This window comes from Oryctolagus cuniculus, chromosome 11, assembly GCF_051225735.1.
Source record: "Oryctolagus cuniculus isolate XC-2025 breed Fujian yellow rabbit chromosome 11, ASM5122573v1, whole genome shotgun sequence".
NCBI classification, from domain to species: domain Eukaryota; kingdom Metazoa; phylum Chordata; class Mammalia; order Lagomorpha; family Leporidae; genus Oryctolagus; species Oryctolagus cuniculus.
The window spans coordinates 22,269,678-22,291,678 of NC_142877.1; the positions used below are offsets into that span (position 1 = coordinate 22,269,678).

The following is a 22,001-nucleotide window of genomic DNA, read 5'->3' on the forward strand; positions in this document are numbered from 1 at the left end:
AGGTCTTCAAAGAAGGAGGTACCTTTCTCTGAAGGGAGGAGAGAACCTCCACTTTGACTATGACCTTGTCTAAACAAGATAAGAGTCGGAGAACTCAAAAGGCTTCCATAGCCTTGGAAACTCATGACTGGAGCACAGGGAGATTACTGATGCCATAAACAGGAATGTCAATTTGTAAAGTCAACAACAGGAGTCACTGTGCACTTACTCCTCATGTAGGATCTCTGTCCTTAATGTGCTGTACATTGAGATTTAATGTTATAACGAGTACTCAAACAGTATATTTCACTTTGTGTTTCTATGGGGGTGCAAACTGTTGAAATCTTTACTTAATGTATACTAAACTGATCTTCTGAAAAAAAAAAAGAAAGAAAGAAAGAAAGAAAGAAATTATCAATTCCCAACTTGACTCTCACTGGGATTAAACATGACAATAGGTCTGATCTGATTTCATCATCATTTAACCCTAACCCTAACCCTAACCCTAACCCTAACCCTAACCCTAACCCTAACTTTATGTTTCTGTGGGGGAGCAAACTGTTGAAATCTTTACTTAATGTATGCTAAACTGATCTTCTGTATATAAAGAGAATCGAAAATGGATCTTGATGTGAATGGAAGGGGAGAGGGAGTGGGAAAGGGGAGGGTTGCGGGTGGGAGGGACGTTATGGGGGGGAAGCCATTGTAATCCATAAGCCGTACTTTGGAAATTTATATTCATTAAATAAAAGTTAAAAAAAATAGTATGATAGTTTCTCAAAAAATTAACACCAGCAACCTCTATGGATGCTGGTTAGTGTCTTGGCTACTCCACTTCCAATCTAGCTCCCTGCTAATGGCCTGGGAAAGGCAACAAAAGATGGCCCAAGTCCTTGGGCCCCTGTCACCCACATGGGAGACCTGGAAGAAGCTCCTGGCCTCAGCCTTGCCCAATCTTAGCCATTGTGGCCATCTGGGGAGTGAACCAGCAGATGGAAGATGTCTCTGTCTCTCTCTGTAGCTCTGACTTTCAAATGGCTGGGACCACACATGCAGAGGGCAGCCTGAGCCCTAGTTCTACTTGGGTTACACCTGTAAATCCCCCACCCATAGTAACGTGTACATACGTGACATGGTGTCAATGTACATTACATGTTCTCAGCATCTCTGACCAAAACCAGTCTGACCATCCAGAGCCCTCTTCCTCTTCAGTGGAACAGGAAAACAAGACTTTGTGATCCAGGCCCTTTTGGGGTAGGAGGGGCCTGGCTGACATCCCGCCCAGCGCTTGCCTTGGAGCTTCCTGTCTGGGCATCTGGATGAGCAGCAAGTCTCAGAGTCTGCACACGCGCACACACACACACACACACACACACACACACACACACCGTGCGACAGGGAACGGTAGGGCCATGTAGAGGGACCCCGAGAGCTGAATCCGGAAGGACATACTAACAGAGGCACACACCCAGCTCCTCTCAGCCTGAGTGTTGGCAACGAGCTCCGTCTTCAGTGTCCAGCCTCCCAAGTGCAGATCCAGGGGCCTGGGATTCGCAGTGTGCAGGGAGCCAGCTAGAAGGGCTCGGCCTGGGGGCGGTGCACCCTGGTTGTGTGGGCGTGGGAGCACTCTGCAGAGGCCATCACCTCTACCCAGGGGACCTGATCCCCTTTGACAGGAGAGGAGCCTAAGGCCCAGCGCACACAGCTACCAGGAGACTGGCGGCTGGCGGCCACCATGATGCCTGCTCTCTTCCACTGCTGATGTTCTCAGGCCAAGAGGCCTCCTGGTTTCCAGAACTCTCTGTCGCACAAGCCCGACACTGTGTGGGGAGGACACTGTCACCCTCCAGAAAGGTTTCCTGGTGTGCACAGCTCCAATGGCCATTTGGGGAGTGAATCAGTGGGTGGAAGACCTCTCTCTCTATAGCTCTGCCTCTCAAAGTCTTTAAAAAAAAAAAAACCTTCCAGGGCTCCCTGTTGCCTAGAGCAGAGGTGTGCCAACCGCGGCCTGCAGGTCCAGTCTGGACTGCTGCTGCCTGTGTCGATAAAGCCTTACTGGGACACAGCCACACCCACTCATTATGTTCTCTACAGCTGCTCTCACGAGATGGATCTGAGCAATTGCAACAGCGACCATGAGGCTTGCAAAGCCTAAAATACTCTTGCGCCCCTTATGGAAAGAATTTGCTCACTCCTGGCCTAGACAACAAGAGGCAACCCAGGCCACATCTTCTCCTTGGAGCCTGCTGCTCAGCAGGTGCTCAATGAACAAGAAGTCCACGCCATCGTCTTGGAGCCACAGCCCCACGTGTAAAGAGATCCCTGACTGCGGTCAGACGCCCTCCTTACCTGGTCCCCAGCAGTGACGCCGCTCCTTGTAGGTCACAAGGCCTTCCAGGCCCGCCGCGGGTACACTGATGCCTTGACTGGAGCCACAGGGAGGGCCAAGAGCCTCCCCACCCTTTTATGTCCACACCCCCTTCTCGGGAAACACTTCACACTCTTCCTTTGTTGATGTGCAAAATGAAAACAGTTTTCTATTTAACCAGCAACATTATAATATCGAATATGCTTTTCAAACTCTACTCACCCCTCACTGTTGATCTCATCCAACTTGCTTGTTTCACCGCTGGGGAGACAGAGGGGCAGGTCAAGATCTCCAGGTGCTCACAGGGGCCCAGTGAGATAAGCAATGGAACCAGGCTCCCCCAGGGCTCTGCTTCTCAGCTCCGCAGACTCCACTCCTGCCAGGAGCGAGGTGGATGAGTGGGTGTGGTATAGCGGCCAGGAGGGGGCGCCTGTGCTGCCTGGGCCTCCACCAGGTGCCCAGTACTCCCCAGCTAACCTATGAGGTTCCCTAAGGAAGGGAGGACTTGGTTGGCACTTGGTCTATGGTGCTAACTGAATGGAAACAGGAACCCTGAATTCTAGATCCAGGTCAGTGACAGGTGCCCCACATTAGGGACAGTCCCCCCAACTCCCCGCCAGGGACCACAGAGTCAGCCCTCGTTCACTCCAAGCCGGCTGCCTCCATGCCTCTGCCTGCCTCCGCTGTGGGGCTGCTCTGCCCTCGCCCCAGGATACATACTCCCACCCGGCCCATCTGTTCATCTCTGGCTCCTTCCGCCTCCCCCTACCCCACCCCCTGTGCTCCCTGCCATGCCTCCCCCTCCTCTGACAATGCTCTTGGCAATGACAGAGCCCAGCTTGCAGGCCCAACACAGACCACAGATGTGGGCCAGTCTAAAACAATCTGAATTCACTGCTCATGTTTTAAAAACCAGTAGGAATCATCAGAAATCATGGATTTCTTCATTCCTTTGAACCATCCACAGACTGTCAGTGCTGGACCTAGTTGTTTGCTGGCACCAGATCAGTTCACTGCGACTCAGAATGGTTGCTCCACCTGGACAGGGAGCATGCACAGCAGGTGCCGGGCATCCTCACCATGGTGCTGCTCCTGGCCCTGCCGCGGCCCTCCCTGGGGGACCTGCAGGTGTCCCCTGCTGGCAGGTGGCTGTGTGTAAAGCCGTCATCTTGACAGCTTTGATCTGCGCTCTCCTTTCCAGCTCATCAGTAACACCCTCCCACACGGAGACCCTCTGCAGTGATTAACCTGTCCCCAGCCAGCCTCCTGACCACCCACTGGCTCAGTCCAGCCCACAGGCATCAAGGGATACTGCTTCAGTTGCTGTCCCCAAACACCTATCTGGATCCACAGCTCAGCTGTCCAGTCCCCCACCCCAAGCCTCCAAGTTCGCAGGGTGATCATTCAGAAAACACACTGGCCAATCCAACTTCCTTTATTGGTTCTAAATGAGGACGCCGTCATTCTTGTACTGCGGCAGGACTTCCTGGATCTTGTACCGCGGCGCTACTATGGCTTGGACAATCCTCAGTGGGGGGAGGGACTTCTGGGGCGCCATGACGACAGGGTGAGGCCGTTTTTTCTTCTTCTCGATGCTACACAAGTCCAGCATCACAGACTTGGGGTTGTAGATCCGTTTCTTCTTGGGCCAGGCCGGGGTGAACGGTGGGTTCTGGCGACTCCTCAGCAGCAGCCGCACCAGGTCCTTCCGAAAGAGCTTCCAGCTGTTCTCCTGGAGGAACCTCTGGCACATGTCCTCATCACTGAGGGGCAGGCATGGAGGCTGAGCTTCTCTCGCCAGCTCCACCCTGTCTGTTGCCCCCCAGCCTCGTCTCCCACCGCTCCTCCAATCCCCGGACATACTGCTCCGTCACCTCTCAGCCCCCTCCTAGACTCTGCTCTGCTTCCTTCCTCCCGCTACAACTCTGTCAGTAAGACAGAGCCCACATCACCTGCTGGGGACGATGGTGGTGTTGATTTCTGGTCTACCTTTTCACTAAACAGGGTAGTTCCCAGTCCTCGGCCTTGCTTGAACTGAAAGCTTTACCTATCCTTGCAGGTTTTCAGGGCTGGGAGCTTTTGTCTGGCCAGGGCTATTTGTAGATTTTTTTTTTTTCACAGGCAGAGTGGACAGTGAGAGAGAAAGAGAGACAGAGAGAAAGGTCTTCCTTTACTGTTGGTTCACCCTCCAATGGCCTCTGCTGCCGGTGCGCTGTGGCCGGCGCACTGCGCTGATCCGAAGCCAGGAGCCAGGTGCTTCTCCTGGTCTCCCATGCAGGTGCAGGGCCCAAGCACTTGGGCCATCCTCCACTGCACTCCCGGGCCACAGCAGAGAGCTGGCATGGAAGAGGGGCAACCGGGACAGAATCCGGCACCCCAACCGGGACTAGAACTTGGTGTGCCGGTGCCGCAAGGCGGAGGATTAGCCTATTGAGCCGCGGCGCCGGCCCTATTTGTAGATTTATAACAACATCCACGGGCTGTACAAAATTATCCACTTAAAGATGAGTCTGCTAGGGGCCAGTGGCATAGCAGGTTAAGCTGCCCTGTAGTGCTGGCATCCCATATGGGCGCCAGTTCAAGTCCTGGCTTAAACTTCCAATCCAACTCCCTGCTAATGCACCTGGGAAGGCAGCGGATGATGGCCCAAGTTCCTGGGCCCCTGCATCCACATGGGAGACCCAGGGAAAGCTCTTGACTCCTGACTGCAGTATGACTCTACCCTTGGCCATTGTAGCCATTAGAGGAGTGAACCAGAGGATGGAAGATCAATCTCTCTCTTTCTGTCTCTGTCTCTGTCTCTCTCTCTCTAGCTCTGCCTTTCAGATGGATGAAATTTTTTTTATTTGACAGAGTTAGACAGTGAGAGAGCGCGACAGAAAGAAAGGTCTTCCTTCCATTGGTTCACCCCCCAAATGCCCGCTATGGCCAGAGCTACGCTGATCCGAAGCCAGGAGCCAGGTGCTTCTCCTGGTCTCCCATGTGGGTGCAGGGCCCAAGCACTTGGGCCATCCTCCACTGCACTCCCAGGCCACAGCAGAGAGCTGGACTGGAAGAGGAGCAACCTGGACTAGAACCCAGCGCCCATATGGGATGCCAGCACCGCAGGTGGAGGATTAACCAAGTGAGCCACGGCGCCGGCCCCTCAGATGGATGAATCTTTAAAAAACAAAACAAAACACTGTTCTCCACCAGGGGCTGTCAAATCTTCCTAGGCATTAGAATCACCTGATACCCATTATCAATATGGTTCTTAGTTTATATCAGTAATGCCAGCTATCATTTTTTTTAAGTGAGCCTGCTGTAGCTATATTGACCTTCAAGTCCTGCCTGCAATTGCCTTGGTAGGGTCAGACCACATAATTTTGTGGGTAATGTACGGCCTGCAGGCTGGACGGTCCCTACTCGTGCAAAACTTGAGCCCACTGTGCCCTTCTCCCCTCCGGGGTGATCCCAGCATTCAACCACATGCTGGCTTGATTTTTAGGGTCCTTTTCACTTTGCCCTTGGTGGTTTCCCTATCTTATGATCTCAACTGTTCATCTTATTCCACAGAGCATTGGTCATCAAACCCACAGCACTCACAGGCCAGGGGCCTCTGCTGCTGAGTCTATGATCCTCAGGCCCTGGAAGTCCTCAGTGGAAACACAAGGGATGTGAATGGCTAGAGGATCTGTTTTGTGCCTACTTTAGCAGTCTAGAAACTGGAGTTCAACAATTAATGACTAAGACAGAATTCCAACTGTCAGCATCACTGATGATTGCAGCAAAATGCTGAGTGGGCAGCAGAGATGCCAAGTACGGAACATCTGCTACCTTACGTCTGCACGAACCTCTTCTGAATTTCAATTCAACAAGCATTGTGGAGACCTCATGGGCCACACATTATGCACAGGGCTAAGAATCCTTAAATTCTTTTTTGAGTAGGTAGTTTTTTTTATATCTATTTTCATGTTATTTGAAAGGCAGAGAGACAGAGTCTTCTATTCCTGGTTCACTCCCCCAAATGCCTGCAACAGCTAGGACTGGGCAGGCTGATGCCAGGAGCCCAGAACTCCATCTGAAGTTTCCCACATGGGCGGCAAGGACCCTAGTACTTGAGCCATCATCTGATGCTTCCCAGGGCGTGCATTGGCAGGAAGCTGGATTCAGAAGCAGAGACAGGACTCAAGCCCAGACGCTCTGATACAGGATGTGATGTGGGGCCTCCACGCAGTGTCTTAACTGCTGTGTCAGACTCCCATCCCAGGGAGGAAGGTCCAATCAGCCCTTCTCTACCTGGAAGGCACCCAGGAGTCACAGGAGGGTGGCATCTTTGAACTGGGAACAGCCACCAGTGTTTCCCCACTTCACTGCCCCAGTTTTCATCATTTCTACATCTCCTCTGCTCTTTAATTTATTCATGATTTTCCTTAAACCTACTCAATTTCATTTACTTAAATTTTTACTTTAGCTTTTCCCTAGGCAACAAGATCTGTGAAATCTGGGTTTAGTAGACTAGACGTGTGATTTTTAAATTCGCACTAGAATAAGTACATAGCTGTTAAGACTGAGACTGTTGGGGCGGGCATTGTGCGGCAGTTAAGATGCTGCCTGGGATACCCGCCTCCTGTATCTGAGTGTCTAGGCGCAAGTCCCTGCTCCGTTTCTGGTCCCAGCTTCCTGCTGATGCACACCCTGGGAGGCAGCAGATGATGGCTCGAGTGCTTGGGTCCCTGTCACTCACATGAGAGACCCAAACTGAGTTCCAAGCTCCTGGCTTTGGCTTGGTTCAGTCCTGTCTGTTGTGGGCATTTGAGGAGTGAAATAGTGGATGGAAGATCTCTCTCTCTCTCTCTCTCTCTCTCTCAAATAAAATGAATATGGGGCCAGTGCTGTGGTGCAGTGGGTTAAGCTACCATCTGTGATGCTGGCATCCCACATAGGCCCCAGTTCAGGTGCTGGTTGCTCCACTTCTCATCCAGCTTCCTGCTAATGAGCCTGGGAAAGCAGCACAAGATGGTCTAAGTCTTCGGAGACCTGGATGAAGCTGCTGGCTCCTGGCTTCAGTCATTTGGGGAGTGAACCAGCGGATGGAAGATATTCTCTCCCTCTACTTTCTCTCTCTCACTGTCTCTCCCTCTCCCCACCCTGTAACTCTGCCTTTCAAATAAAATAAATATTTTTAAAGCAAGAATAAAAATTAATAAAAATTAAAAGTGTCAACCTGTGTGCCACTTAAAGTCATCTTGTAACCCTTCTGTGGAAAACGGCACATATGTTGGGAAACTGATCTAATCTCATTTCTTCATTTTGCCAACTGGAGCCTGAAGTCTAGAGGATGGGCAATGACTTGCTCAAGATCATCCAGATCTCACATCAAGTTATTGTCTGTGCTTAAGGGACATGGCTGCCAGATCTACAGGTCTGTCTGCCCTCACACCTCCTCTCTGTCACTGGGATCACTTGCTTCCCACACCTGCTGGCAAAACCTGTGATCCCACTACAACCACAAGTAAAGAAATAAGGAGGATGCAGAATTGTACAATCAGTATGCGCTTTAGCATGAAAACTTCACCTGCATCAATGGTAAAAAGCATAGTTGAATGTGCCTGGGAAAGCAGTGGGAGATGGCTTGGGCCCCTGCTCCCACGTGGGAGACTGGAAGAAGCTCCTGGTTCCTGCCTTCAGAGTGGCCCAGCTCCAGCCATCCTGGTCATTTGGGGAGTGAGCCAGTGGATGCAAGACCTCTCTCTAGCTCAGCCTCAGCTGTTATGGGCATTTGGGAAGTAAATCAGTGGATGGGGGAGCATGCTTTCTCTCCCATCATTTTTTTAAGTTTTTTTTTTTTTTTTAAGTATTTTCTTCTAGCCTATGGCTTGTATTCTCATTTTGTTAACTGTGAGCATTTCTTTCTCTCTTTCTCTTTTTTAAGATTTATTTATCTATTTGAAAGGCAGAGTTAAAGAGAGGAAGAACCATTTACTGGTTCACTTCCCAAATGACTGCAACAGCTGGAGCTGGGCTGATCTGAAGCCAGGAGCCCATGTGGGTGCAGGGGTCCAAGGACTTGGGCCATTTTTCACTGCTTTCCTGGGCCATAGCAGAGAGCTGGATCAGAAGGGGAGCAGCCAGGACTCAGACCAGCACCCATATGGGATCCGGGCACTGCAGGCAGCAGCTTTACCCACGCTGCCCCACCCCCAACATTTAAATACTAAAAGGAAATATACAAAAGGCTGGGATGCTGGAGGCTGCAGCTGGGCTGGGTTCTACCCTTTTCCTGCTCAGTGTTTTCCGGTTGTCTGTGAGCAGCATGACCCATTCACTCAACATGTGCAGAGCACCTGCCGCGTGAGGAACACGACACAGCTGCTAGGGAATGGAAGGTGACTGAGGCACAGCCCTGCCTTCCTGGAGCACAGCATCAAGTGTGTAGGGGGGGAGTGGGCAAAGAGTTAACTGCAGCACAGAATGGTGTGCTCAACAGCAGAGCCGCGTACAGGAAGGGGTGCTCATCCCAACCTAGGGGTAGCAGGGAAGGCTTACTGAGAAGAATCCTACAGAATGGACAGAAATTTACCAGAAAGAACCGGAGGGCAGGACTGGGGGATGGCCAGGTTGGCACCCTGCAGTGACAAAGGCCAGGCATGAACGGGCTCCAGCAGGGGACTGGCCTGGGCAGCTGGCCTGGTTTAGAGGCGGCAGCAGGTGTTCCTGGACTGGAGTGGGGCCAGCCTATGTAGCGCCATTTAGGCAGCACTGAGTTTGGACTTTATTCTACAGGTAGTGAGATATCACTGGGAGGTTCTAACGGGCCATTAACATGGCCAGGTAGATTTTTAACAAGAGCCCAAAATGTGCAGAAATGGTCTAGTGGGGAGGAGACTGAGGCAGGAGGGCCAGGATTAGGACTCTTGCTGGATTCTACGCCAGGGGTCCCAAAGAGGAGGTGGGGAGACTTGTATGTAGGATCCACTGGGTGTGAAGAGAGCAGCAGGGAGAGAGAGAGAGAGATGATCTACTCATTCCCCCAGTGCCTGCAACAATGCCCCCAGTGCCTGGGCCAGGCTGAAGTCAGGAAGCCTGGAACTCCATCCAGGTCTCCTGCATGGGTGGCAGGGACCCAAGCACTTCAGCCATCATCTGCTGCCTCCCAGGAGCATTAGCAGGGAGCTGGATTGGAAGTGGAGCAGCTGGGACTCCAAGCGGCACTCTGACGATGGGTTACAGGCATGCCAAGCAGAGGCTTGACTTCCTCGGTCACAGTGCCCACCCTGTCATTCTTTTTAAAGATCTATTTTCCTATAACATATATATTAGTAACGTATGGCCATGATAAACAAGCTAGCATATGTTACATATACACTGTAGCTAGGAGACTCTAATACTTGTTTAGTAACAGCAATGTGAGATGACAATGGTTTTGAAACCAGTGACTTGGGCAACTAATAATTTTAACATAAATAAACCTATTCGTCCCAGTGTAAAAGCATTGACATTCACGCTGAATTTGAAAACTATGAAAAACTAAAAAGAAATTTCCTCTTATCTAAGTTTTCAAAATAGATATCTATTTTTTTTAATTATAAAAGTATGTCATCATTATCAAAAATTTAGAGAACAAAGAAAAGAAAAAAACAAACCCACTCAGAATTCTAATGTTGACATAACTTTTTAAAGGTGCATCTTTTGGGGCCAGTGCTGTGCCGTAGTAGGTTAAGGCATCGGCAACCCACGTGAGTGCCAGTTTGAGTCCCTGATGCTCCTCTTCCAATCAGCTCTCTGTTAATAGCCTGGGAAAGCAGTGGAAGACTGCCCAAGTGCTTGGGCCCCACACCCACGTGGGAGACCCATATGAAGCTCTGGGCTCTTGGCTTCGGATAGGCCCAGCTCCAGCTGTTGCAGCTATTTGGGTGTGAACCAGTAGATGGAAGACCTATCTCTGCCTCTCCTTCTCTGTGTCTGTAACTCTGCCTCTCAAATAAATAAATACATCTTTAAAAAATAAATAGACTTGCATGATCTCTCCAGGGAGTGCACTATTATCGTCTAAACTGTCCCCTGAATGTGACACACATCGGTTGCTGGTTTTTTTCTCTCTCTTCTGAATCTGATTTCCATAATATTTGTTCATGTGAAAGCTTAGCCCTTATTTTGGTGAAATAGAGACAAATTCAAGGTGGGTCCCTGCCTTAAAGGAAAGGGACACTTCTGTACCCCTTGAAGCAGGAAGCTACAGTGATTATATTAGCAAAAGGTCTGAGCCAACAGACAGTACCGACTGCTGGCACTTTCATTTCTTCGTGTCAGCATTAGGTTTTATCAATTTTCTCCCTTCCCCTAAAAGAACAGGCCTATTCCCAGCGGATCGTTGGCCGGGCCTTTCTGCACTGACCTGGGGTACTCAATCTCCATCCTCGTCAGCTTCTCTCGTATCTCCTCGTCATTGCTGATCAGGTCACAGAATTTCTCCTTCCTTATCTCTATGACCTCAGCGCCCAGGCTCACGAGGGCCAAGGGCCGCAGGTCCCGCTGGTTCTGTGGGAGGAAGACCTGGTACAAGCCCTGGAACAAAGCACAGAAAGTTGACCTCAGAGCCGGCCCCTTCCACCAGCAGCCTTTCCAGGTGGGAAAAACCAGGCCCCCCACAGGCAGTGAGTCCACACAGGGTCACTGAGCAAGGAAGCAATGGGGCAGAGAAATCCAGGGCTCCTTTCCCAAGGTGACGTCCAAGGCCGCTGAGTCCTCGAACTGGGAGAGCCCTGAGAGCACTCCCCCCCCCCCCAATTCCTCTCTGAGGCTCTGAGAGTCACTCTTTATTTAAAATAGAATTTTTTTTTTTAATTTGAAAGGTAGAGTTGAAAAACAGAAAGTGAGGGGCCGGCACTGCAGCATAGTGGGTAAAACTGTAGCCTGCAGTGCCGGCAGCCCATATGGGCACCGATTTGAGTCCTGGCTGCTCCACCTCTGATCCAGCTCTCTGCTATGGCCTGGGAAAGCAGTAGAAGATGTCCCAGGTCCTTGGACCCCTGCACCTGCATGGCAGACCCAGAAGAAGCTCCTAGCTCCTGGCTTCAGATCGGTGTAGCTCTGGCCATTGTGGCCGACTGGGGAGTGAACCCGTGGATTGGAGACCTCTCTCTGCCTCTCCTTCTCTCTGTGTGAACTCTTTCAAATAAATTAATTAATTAAAAAAAAAAAAAGAATGAAAGCGAGAGAGACAGAGAGATCTTCCATCTGCTGGTTCACTCTCCAAATGGCTGTAATGGCTGGGGCTGGCCCATGAGCTTCTTCCGGGTCTCCCATGTGGGTGCAGGGGCCCAGGCATTTGGGCCATCTTCTGCTGTTTTCCCAGATGCATTAGCAGGGAGCTGGATGGGAAGCAGAGCAGCCAGGACTCAAACCAAAGCCCACATGGGATACCGGTGTCACAGGCAGCGGCTTAACCTAGGCCACGGTGTCAGCCCTAGGAGTCACCCGTGCACTGAGTCTCCAGCTTTCCTACTTCCACTCTCAACTCTGCTATCTGCTGAGCAAACCCCCTTTCCTTAGGACTTCCCGCCAACATCAAACAGCCAGACCTATTCATGACCCCCCTTTCTCTGATGCCCCCTTCCTGTCTTTCCCATCCTCTCTCCAGCCCTCCCAGACCCCGGGAGCCCCTGCCCCTTGCCGCAGCTCTTTGCTTGGTCACATCTGGAAGGGAGATGGAGATCCATGGGCACCCTTGCTCCAGCCACCCTTAAAGAAGGCTCCAGGGATGGGCAGAGTTGGGACTGGAACCCTGGCTGCTGAGCCGCCGATGCAGTGCTTGGTCTTCAACCTCTCAGCAGCCCATGAAGACTCAGGAGAGGAGGGCAGGGCAGCGGCTCGGGGTAGAGGCCTCGGAGATCCTGTCTCCGGCTCTCTTGGGAATCAGGAAGAACTGAGATCACAACCAGGAGGCCTGGATCCAAACCTGGACTTCCTAGATGACTTTGAGCCAGTGATACCTCCTGGATGCTCATCTGTGAAACGGAGCTGAGGATACCCGTCCCGCGTGTCTCTGGCAGGCCTTGCACTGGAAAGCTACAAAGCTGAATTTGGAATATGCCACCACTGCTGCCACTCGGCTTCTGCCCCCTGAAGCGAGACCACCCGCAAAGTCTTCAGGGCTCCGAGCCCCAACCTCGTGTCTCGGGGCTGAGCCTGGAATGAACACATGCTATTTTCCCTCCAAAGCTGCCTAAGATCTCAAAGAGATGTCAAGTGAGCTCCGGGAGACAGGAGGCACCTCCTGCCTGGATCATGACAGTTCCAGGGGTGTGAAGGCTCCGCCCATGTTAGCTCTCGTGCAGCAGCCAGAATGGCTGCCCTCTGCCAGCTCCCCCTGAGTGGAGCAAATACACACACACATATAAGATACACATTTAGGGGCCGGTGCTGTGGCGTAACAGATAAAGCTGCTGCCTGCAGTGTCAGCATCCCATATGGGCGTAGGTTCGAGTCCTAGCTGCTCTCCACTATGGCCTGGGAAAGCAGTGGAAGATGGCCCAAGTGCTTGGGCCCCTGCACTCACACGGGAGACCTGGAAGAAGCTCCTGGCTTCTGCCTTCGGATCGGCACAGCTCTGGCTGTTGCAGCCATCTGGGGAGTGAACCAACAGATAGAAAACCTCTCTCTCCCACTCTCTCGCTCTCTGTGCCTCTGCTTCTATGTAGCTCTGCCTTTCAAATAAATATCCTTTTTTTTTTTAAAAAAAAAAAAAAAGATACAGATTTAACAGATAAGTAAATAAGGCCTCACACCCACCCTAGGAGAGGAATTCTCACCCCCAGATGTGCACGATGAGGTTCAGGAAAAGAAGTTACTTGTCCATTGTCATGCATGTTATTATTGTAACAGCAACAGCAGGGTGATGACAGCCCCAGCTCCTAGTTCCTGAGCAGTCTCTACTTCCCGGGCCGCCTGTAGCGCTGCGTGGACCATGCTTAACCTCCTCCACAACCCCCCGCATGGCTGCTCCCTCAGTGCCGACCACAGATGAGGCCCGAGGGGAAGGGCCTCGCCCCATCACCAGCACAGAAGCCACGGAGCAAGGGTTTGAGTCCAGGCATCCAGCTTCAGAGTCCGTGCTTTGAGCTACTGCGGCGTGAGAAAACCGAGGCACAAAGAGGTCAAGTGACTTGCCCAAGGTGACAAGACACCCAGCGGCCGAGCCAGGGCCTGTGTCCAGGGATCTGTCAGGGAGCAGCACTGTCCTGCCTGCTCTCTCGTCCGCCCCTCCCCATCCCAAACACCCAGACAGAGTCAGTCAATTCCCTGCCTAGACCTTCAAGCAGCTTCCCTAAGCACCCCGATAAACAGCATACAGGATTGCGACATCCCATATGGGCACCGATTCGAGTCCTGGCTGCTCCACTTGCCATCCAGCTCCCTGCTAATGCACCTGGGAAAGCAGCAGAGGACCGTGCAGGTGCTTGGGCCCCTGCATCCACGTGGGAGACCAGGATGAAGCCTTCGACCTGGCCCAGCCCTGGCCATTGCAGCCATCTGGGGAGTGAACCAGTGGATGGAAGATCTCTAACTCTGCCTTTCAAATAAATAAAATAAATCTTAAAAAAAAAAAAAAGAAAAGAAAAGAAAGAAGACCCTCGGTGTGGCTGCCCCCTCTGCCAATGGCCCCCGTGGCGCCATCTGGTTTACTCTGTTCCAGCCCCCCACCCCTCCCAGTCCTCTCCACCTGCTTCTTCCTGCTCCCCTTTCTGGACTGCTCCTCCCTGCCCTAGCTTGCTCTTCTCATCCTTCAGGTCTCGGCTTAGACATTGCCTCCTCAGAGCAGCCCTCCTGACCCCCACTGAAGCGACCCACCTTCCCACCCTCCTTTCTAACCCCCTTCCTACAACAATTTGCAACTTTCTGTGTACTGCACACCCTCAGTATCCTCAGTGGATTAGATCTGTGGCCCCTAATGGACACAAAATCCTGTAGATGCTCACATCCCTTATATAACAGTACAGTGTTTCTGCAAATAACACACCCTCCTGTGTATTTTCAAAAATTATTTTTTTATTGGAAAGGCAGAGCAACAAAGAGAGAGAGATCTCCCATCCACTCCCCAAATGTCAATAACAGCTGGGACTGGGCCAGGCTGAAGCCAGGAGGCTGGAACACAATCCAAGTGTCCTACATGGGCGGCAGGGGCTCAACAACTTGAGGCATCGCCCAGGATGCACATTATCAGAAAGCTGGGATCAGAAGCAGAGCCAGGACTGGAACCCTGGCACCCCAATATGGGATACAGGCATCCCAAGCAGTGTCCTAACTGCTGTGCCAGTGCCCGCTCCTGCCTGCCGTGTACATTACATCATCTCTAGAATACTTACCATGCCTAATACACTGTAAGCACTATGTAGTTGCTTACTGTGTTATTTAGAGAATAACAAGAAAAAAAAATCTGCACAGGTTCAATTCAGATACTTTTCCTCCCTGAGTATTTTCTATCCACAAGCCAACACTGTGGCACAGTGGGTTAAGCCACCACCTTGGACACTGGCATCCCATAAGAGCACTGGTTCAAGTCCAGGCTACTGGGCTTCCAATTCGGCTCCCTCCTGATGTATCCAGGAAAGCAGCAGAGGACAGCTCAAATCCTCCCTGCCACCCTCATGGGAGACACATATGGAGTTCCAGCCTCCTGGCTTCAGCCTGGCCCAGCCCTTGCTGTTGGGGACTGAACGGGTGGAAGCTCTCTCTTTCTCTCTGCCTCTCCTTCTCTGTCACTGTGCCTTTCAAATGGATAAATAAATCTTAATATGTTTTCCACGGGCTGGCGCTGTGGCGTAGTAAATTAAGCATCCACCTGCAGCATTGGCATCCCATATGGGTGCCGGTTTGTGTCCTGGATGCTTCTCTTCTGACCCAGCTCTCTGCTATGGCCTGGGAAAGCAGTAGAAGATAGCCCAAGTACTTGGGCCCCTGCATCTGCATGGGAGACCAGAAGCTCCTGGCTCCTGGCTTCAGATTGGCTCAACTCCAGTCATTGCAGCCATTTGGGGAGTGAACCAGCAGATGGAAGACCTTTCTCTCTGTCTCTCCCTCTGTGTGTGTGTGTAACTCTACCTCTAATATAAATTTAAAAAAATCTTAAATATGTTTTCCATCCATGGTTGGTTGAGCCCAGGTGCGGAGCCCCCAGAGTGGGGAGGCTGACGGTCTCTGTTGTTTGCCTGTTTGTTGTATGCGGCCCCGTGAGGGCAGGAATTATGTGCTGCCAATGCTGGCATCTCATGCCATGCTTGGAGCATAACAGAGGCTCAAAAGAGTCCCTGTTGAATGAATACTCAGATGGAATCACACGGCGTTAGGGCACAGCTCACTCAGACCAATCTCTGTACTTTCTGATGAGGACACATTCAGAGAGGTAAAGTAATATGCCAAAGGCCACACAGGTAGCTCTTAGAGGCAAAATGAGAAGATCCCTGCCTTCCCACAACACACACACACACACACACACACACACCTGTCACCTGTTTTCTGCCTGCTCAACCTGAACACCACTGAGGCCTGCACCTGTCTGTCCATGTAGAAGCTGGCTCCACACATCCTGGCTCAAACTCTGGGTCTCTCTGCTCCAGGCCCTGACCTCTGCTATTTCCTGGGCTGACCCAGTTCCACACTCCTGCAGTCACCTATTCTGCACCAACAAAGCCAGGGCCTGGAGAGCACAGTGTCACCAGAGCCACCTACAGACGCTGCTTCAAAGGCAGATGCCAGCAAGTGTCTGCCCAGGGCCATCTGGGTGCTGCTCCTGCGTGGAGAGGGGAAGGCCAGGAGCCGGCACTGAGCCCCTACCTACAGCCTCCCCAGGCCTTCCCAGAGAATCAAGCCAATCTCCCTCCTCCAGCATCGCGGGTCCTCTGCAACACTGCCTCTCACTTCGGTCACCCTCTGCACAGGTGCCCATTGCCCAGCTCAGAGCACGTCACTCACAAACACCGGCAAACTGAAGTGATGAAGCGACAGGCTGGGACCGGGCCACGCGATCAAGGACGGAAGCGGCAGGGGAAGAAGATGATTCATGGAACCTGGCCCCATGCCTGGCTGCAGATGTGTTGACCGAAAACTAAAACTGCGTCTTTACATATGGAAGGGGCCGCCACACGGCGAGGAAGCTGCTGTCTTGTTTTGTCTTGGGTGGGGGCCTGGCAGGGAGGGGGAGCGAGCTGAAAGCTGCAGGAGGCAGACGTTGCCGGAGCAGAAGGAAGAACTTCCCAGAAGCAGGGAAGCACCCCATGAGCATTGCCCGAGGGCTGGGCTCGAACTCAGGGTGCCCAGGCAGCACCTGCTGTGTTCACCTTCCTGGCCGTGAGGACACGAAGGAGCATGGGGCTGGAGCATGCACTTTCTCCATAGCCTTGGAGATACCGTCACTAGGGCACAGCAGAAAGAGCTGTGTGATGAGGGAGCAGGTCCCAGACTCCGGATGAACAAGCGTGGCTTCAGAACAGCCCCTCCCTGGCAAACAGGCCAGTGCCACCTGCTGGAAAGCCCTCCTGCCCAAGTCCTGTGTCTGCCACTCAGCTGTGCTCCCTCTCCCATCACCTATCTTCAAGAGCAACAAATTTATGGCCACACTTGCTTCATCTGTATGTCTCCCTTCACCATGGGGTTAATATTTCTAATAACTTTTAAAGATTTAGTTAGGGGCCGGTGCTGTGGTGCAGCGAGTTAATGCCCTGGCCTGAAGTGCCAGCATCCCATATGGGCACCGGTTCAAGACCCAGCTGCTCCACTTCTTGTCCAGCTCTCTGCTATGGCCTGGGAAAGCAGTGGAGGATGGCCCAAGTCCTTGGATCTCTGCAGCCATGTGGAAGACACAGAAGAAGCTCCTGGCTCCTGGCTTCGGATCAGCACAGCTCTGGCCGTTGCGGCTATCTGGGGAGTGAACCAGAGGATAAAAGACCTCTCTCTGTCTCTCTGCCTCTCTTCTCTCTGTGTAAGTCTGACTTTTAAATAAATAAATAAATCTTAAAAAAAAAAAGATTTATTTATCTAAGAGGCAGAGTTACAGAGACAGACAGAGAGGTCTTCTACCCACTGGTTCATTCCCCCACACGGTGGCAACAGCCAGAACTGGGCTGATCTGAAGCCAGGAGCCAGGAAGTTCTTCCGGGTGTCCCATGTGGGTGCAGGGTCCCAATCACTTGGACCATCCTCCACTGCCTTCCTAGACTATCGCAGAGAGCTAGATCAGAAGAGGAGCAGCTGGGACACGAACCGGCGCCCATATAGGATGTCTACACCACAGGCAGAGGTTTAGCCTACTGCACCACAGCACCAGCCCCTTAATAATTATTTTTTTTTAAGTTTTAGATTTACAGAAAAATTGGGAAGAAAAGTAGGAGTTCCTAATACCTGCCCACCCCACCTTGTTCCTGCTATTACCACCATCCTGGGTTAGTATGAGTTCTTCCTTACAACCAGTGAACCCGTACTGATACATTGTTACCAACTGAAGTCAACAGGTTATTTAGAAATCCTGTTGGCCCCTAACTTCTTTTGTGCTCTGTGCTCCTACTCAGGACACAATCTTAATATTTTGCTGTGTAGTTTCCCAAACTTCCTTGTCTTCGATGACCTTGATAATGTTGAGGAATACTTATTGCTATGATGTAGGATTTCCTACTGTTAGAAATTTCTAAACTTTCTTATAAAGTTTATTTTAATTTTATTTGAAAGACAAAGCAAGACAGAGGTGGGGGGAGGAGATAGAGAGGAAAGAGGAGGGAAGAAAAGAGGATTGAAGAGGGAGGAGATCTTCCATTCACTGGTTCACTGCCCAAATGCCTTCAACAATTGGGGTTGGTCAGTCTAAAGCCAGGAGCCTGAAGCTCCATCTGGGTCTCCCAGGACCCAAGTACTTGAGCCAGCACCTGTTGTCACCCAGGGTACACATTAGCAGGAAGCTGTTTTGGAAGCAGAGGCCAGACTCCATCCCAGGCACTCCCAGGCAGTGGCTTAACCTGTGGTGCCACAAGGCCTGCCCCCACTATTGGGATTTGTCTGATGTCTTTCTCATGATTAAACTGGGGGAGGCGGGTTGAGGATGACCGCAAGGAGAACCACAGAGGTGAAGCACCATTTTCATCACGTCATATGCAGCCTCCCTCTCCCTCGGCTCCATATTGTGCTCTAAGCGAGGAGCAGGGAGCCAAGCTCTCCCTCCTTGAGGGCAGCGTACACATGACAATTATTTGGAATTCCTCTGCAAAGAGATTTATCTCTTCTCTATTATTGATTCAGTAGTGGTTCGTTTATGTCAGCATGTGCTCCTGGATGGTTATTTTATACTTTGGATTATTATCCATTCTGCTTTATTTTGTTGCTCAAACTGTTCCAGTTTTGGCCACAGAGAGCTTTTTCGGCTGGCCTCTGTTGTCCCTTTGAACTGTCCCCATCAATGTAATTTTTTTTTCTTATGCTTTCTGATACTACAAAATGTACATAGTTCATCTGGTATATTTCCTGCCCAAGTCCTAGAATCAACCAGTTCTCCAAGGAGCCCTTGTTCCTTTCATTGGGAAGTGGTTTTAGAAACTAAGATCTGGCTTTTTGACTTTGGCCTGGGCAATAAGTTTTCTGGATATGACCCCAAAAGCATGGGCAACAAAAGCAACAATAGTAAATCGGAAGACATCAAATGAAAAAGCTCATGCATAGCAAAGAAAACAAGAGTAAAGAGACTATCTACAGAATTGGAGAAAATATTGTGAACCATACATCTAATACAGAGATACTATCCCAAATATATAAGGAACTCAAACAACTTTGTAGCAAGAAAACAACCTGATTTTAAAAATCAGGAGCTAGGGGCCAGTGCCATGGTTCACTTGGTTAATCCTCTGCCTTGTGGCACCGGCATCCCATATGGGCGCCACAAGGAAGCACCTGGCTCCTGGCTTCGGATCGGCGCAGTGCTGGCTGTAGCGCCCATTTGAGGAGTGAACCAATGGAAGGAAGACCTTTCTCTCTGTCTCTCTCTCTCACTGCCCATAACTCTACCTGTTAAATAAATAAAAAAAAAATCAGGGGCCAGTCTTGTGGCACAGTGGGTTAAGCTGCCACCTGCAAAGCTGGCCTCCCATATGAGCACCCATGTGAATCCTGGCTGTCTTACTTCTGATCAGCTCCCTACAAATGAACTTGGGAAAGCAGTGGAAGATGTCCAATGCTTAGATCCCTGGTAACCACACAGGAGACCTGGATGGACTTCCTGGCACCTGCTCAGTCCTGGCTGTTGTGGCCATCTGAGGAGTGAACCATTAGTTGGAAGATCTGTCTGTCTCTCTGTAACTCTCTCCCTCTTTGTAACTCTACCTTTCAAATAAATAAATATACCTTAAAAAATAAATCAAAAGGCCTGAACAGAAATCTCTCAAAGACAGACATACAAATGATCAGCAGGTCTATGAAAAAATGCTTAACATTATTAATCACCAGGGAAATGCAAATTAAAAACTCAATGAGATCGTGAATCACAGCGTTAGAATGGCTTTATAAAAAAGACAAGAGATCACAAATGTTGGCAAGGGTGTAGAAAAAAGGGAACCCTTACACACTGCTGGTGGGAATGTAAACTAGTATAGCCACTAGGGAACTAGGGAACTAGTAGAAGTGGGAGAAGCGCAGCAGTTCCTCAAAAAGTTAAAAACCAGAGCTACCTTATAGCGAGCCCCCTTCTGAGCACGCAGTCAGCACAGTCACGAAGCAGCTGCGTGCCTATGTTCATGGCAGCATCAGTCACAGTGCCCAAGACACAAAAGCAACCCAAGTGTCCACCCACAGATGAATGGGCAAGGAAAATGAGGCGCATACACACATGTGCAACATCATTCAGCCTTCAAGAAGAAGGAAATTCTGTCATTGGTGACAACATGGGTGACCCTGGAGGACATTATATTCAGGGAAATAACCTGGACACAGAAAGAAAGATACCACGTGACCTCATTTCCACGTGGAATCAAAAAACCCTGAACTTGCAGGAGAGAGAATGCTGACTACCACAGGCTGGCGAGAACAGTGTTGGGGAGGTGTTTCTCAAAGCATCAGAATTCCAGCTGGACAGGAGGAATGGGTTCAGGAGCTCTACCAGATGTGCAACGTGGTGACTATAGTCAATAATAATGTTTTGTATATTTGAACATTGCCAAGGGGTTAGAATTAAATGTCCTCACCACATAAACTTGTTTTATTTAAAAGTTGTTAAGATGCCAGTTAAGGGGCGGGTGTTGTGGTGCAGCAGGTTAAGCCACTGCTTGGGATGCCTCATCCCATTTTGGAGTGCCAGTTCCAGTCCTGGCTACTCTGCTTCTGATCCAGCTTCCTGCTAATATATCTTGAGAGGCAGCAGATGATGGTCCAAGTGCTTGGGCCCCTGCATCCCAGGTGGGAGACCCAGATGGAGTTCCAGACTACTGACTTCAGCACAGCTCAGCCCTGGCTGCTGTGGGCATTTGGGGCATGAATCAGTGGATGGAAGGGCTCTCTGTCTCTATCTCTATCGTCCTGCCATTCAAGTAGATGAAATAATTTAAAAAAAAAAAAAAAAGATTCAGTTAAGATGCCCAAATGCCATATCAGAGTGACTGGCTTCCACATCCACTTCCAGCTGCTGACTCCAGCTTCCTGCAGACCCTAGAAGACAATAGTAATGGCTCAACTAATTGGATTCCTGACACCCACCTGGGAGATGGGACTGAGTCCCTTGTTTTGGCCCAGACTAGTCCCCGATTTTGAAGGCATTTGGGGAGTGAACTAGTGAATGGGCGCATACTCTGTCCACTCCCCCTTCTACTTCTCAGGTAAATAAATGCATTTTTTAGAATTTAAATGTGGATTTTAAGTGTGCTCATTGCTATTGGGGTGTCATTTGTTTTAGGCTTTCTCAGTAGACAGAGTGAAAGATGTGTGTTTATATACACACCCATGAATACTTCTACACGTAACCACCTATGAATATACCAAGCTCAACCCGAGTTCACATGATGAGTCCACCTCTAATCCTCTACCACTCGAGTCTTTCTCCCCTCATCTGTAAATCCTCCCTCCAATGGCAAGGAACCTGGCTGCCACCCTCAGCCACCCACTTAACCAGAGTCTCTCGGTGCACCCGTATAGCTGGGTCAGGATGATGAAGCCGTCCCCTTGTGGGAGGCAACTCTACGAGGTGGACAGCGCTTGGGGCAGCGCCTGTGGCTTTCATCTCAGCAGCTCCGTTCCCAAAGCTGCTCGTGTCAGCAGCTTTCCTGCCAGCCCCTCATCGGTCTCCACACACACAACAGATTCACCCGGCACCGGCATCATCTGCACTCGCCTGAGCTCTGCTGAGCTTCTGAGCGATGATTTTTTTCTTTTTTACAAACTGTACACAGTAAGTTTCTGTCTTTGTGCTATAATGTTCTGTGGGTTTGACAGATGCTTAATGTTTTGTGCCCACCATGAAAGCACAGAGTTGTTTTCCTACCTAAACATGCACTGGGCTTCAAACATTCATCCCATCCCTGAACTCCCAACTGCCAGCAGCCACTGATGGTGCTACTACCTCCACAGCTGTGCCTTTTCCCGAATGGAACAAAACAGGATCAGATAATACTTAGTCTCTTCCATACTGGACTCTTTTTTTTTTCTTCAA

At 50.6% G+C, this 22,001-nt stretch overlaps 1 protein-coding gene across 9 annotated transcripts in view; it reads right to left on the reverse strand.

The window, feature by feature from the left end:
* Positions 1 to 3,764: 3,764 nt before the first annotated feature.
* The window catches only part of CNBD2 (cyclic nucleotide binding domain containing 2), a 59,903-nt gene continuing 41,666 nt past the window's right edge, over positions 3,765 to 22,001 (reverse strand). For all 9 annotated transcript variants that reach the window (XM_089307136.1, XM_089307141.1, XM_089307134.1 and 6 more), the window contains 2 exons: positions 10,725 to 10,894; positions 3,765 to 4,110 (listed from right to left, as the gene is read on the reverse strand). In XM_089307136.1, coding sequence (XP_089163262.1) covers positions 3,792 to 4,110; positions 10,725 to 10,894 — 489 coding nt within the window. In that variant the 3' untranslated portion in view covers positions 3,765 to 3,791. The remainder of the gene's footprint in view (positions 4,111 to 10,724; positions 10,895 to 22,001) is intronic.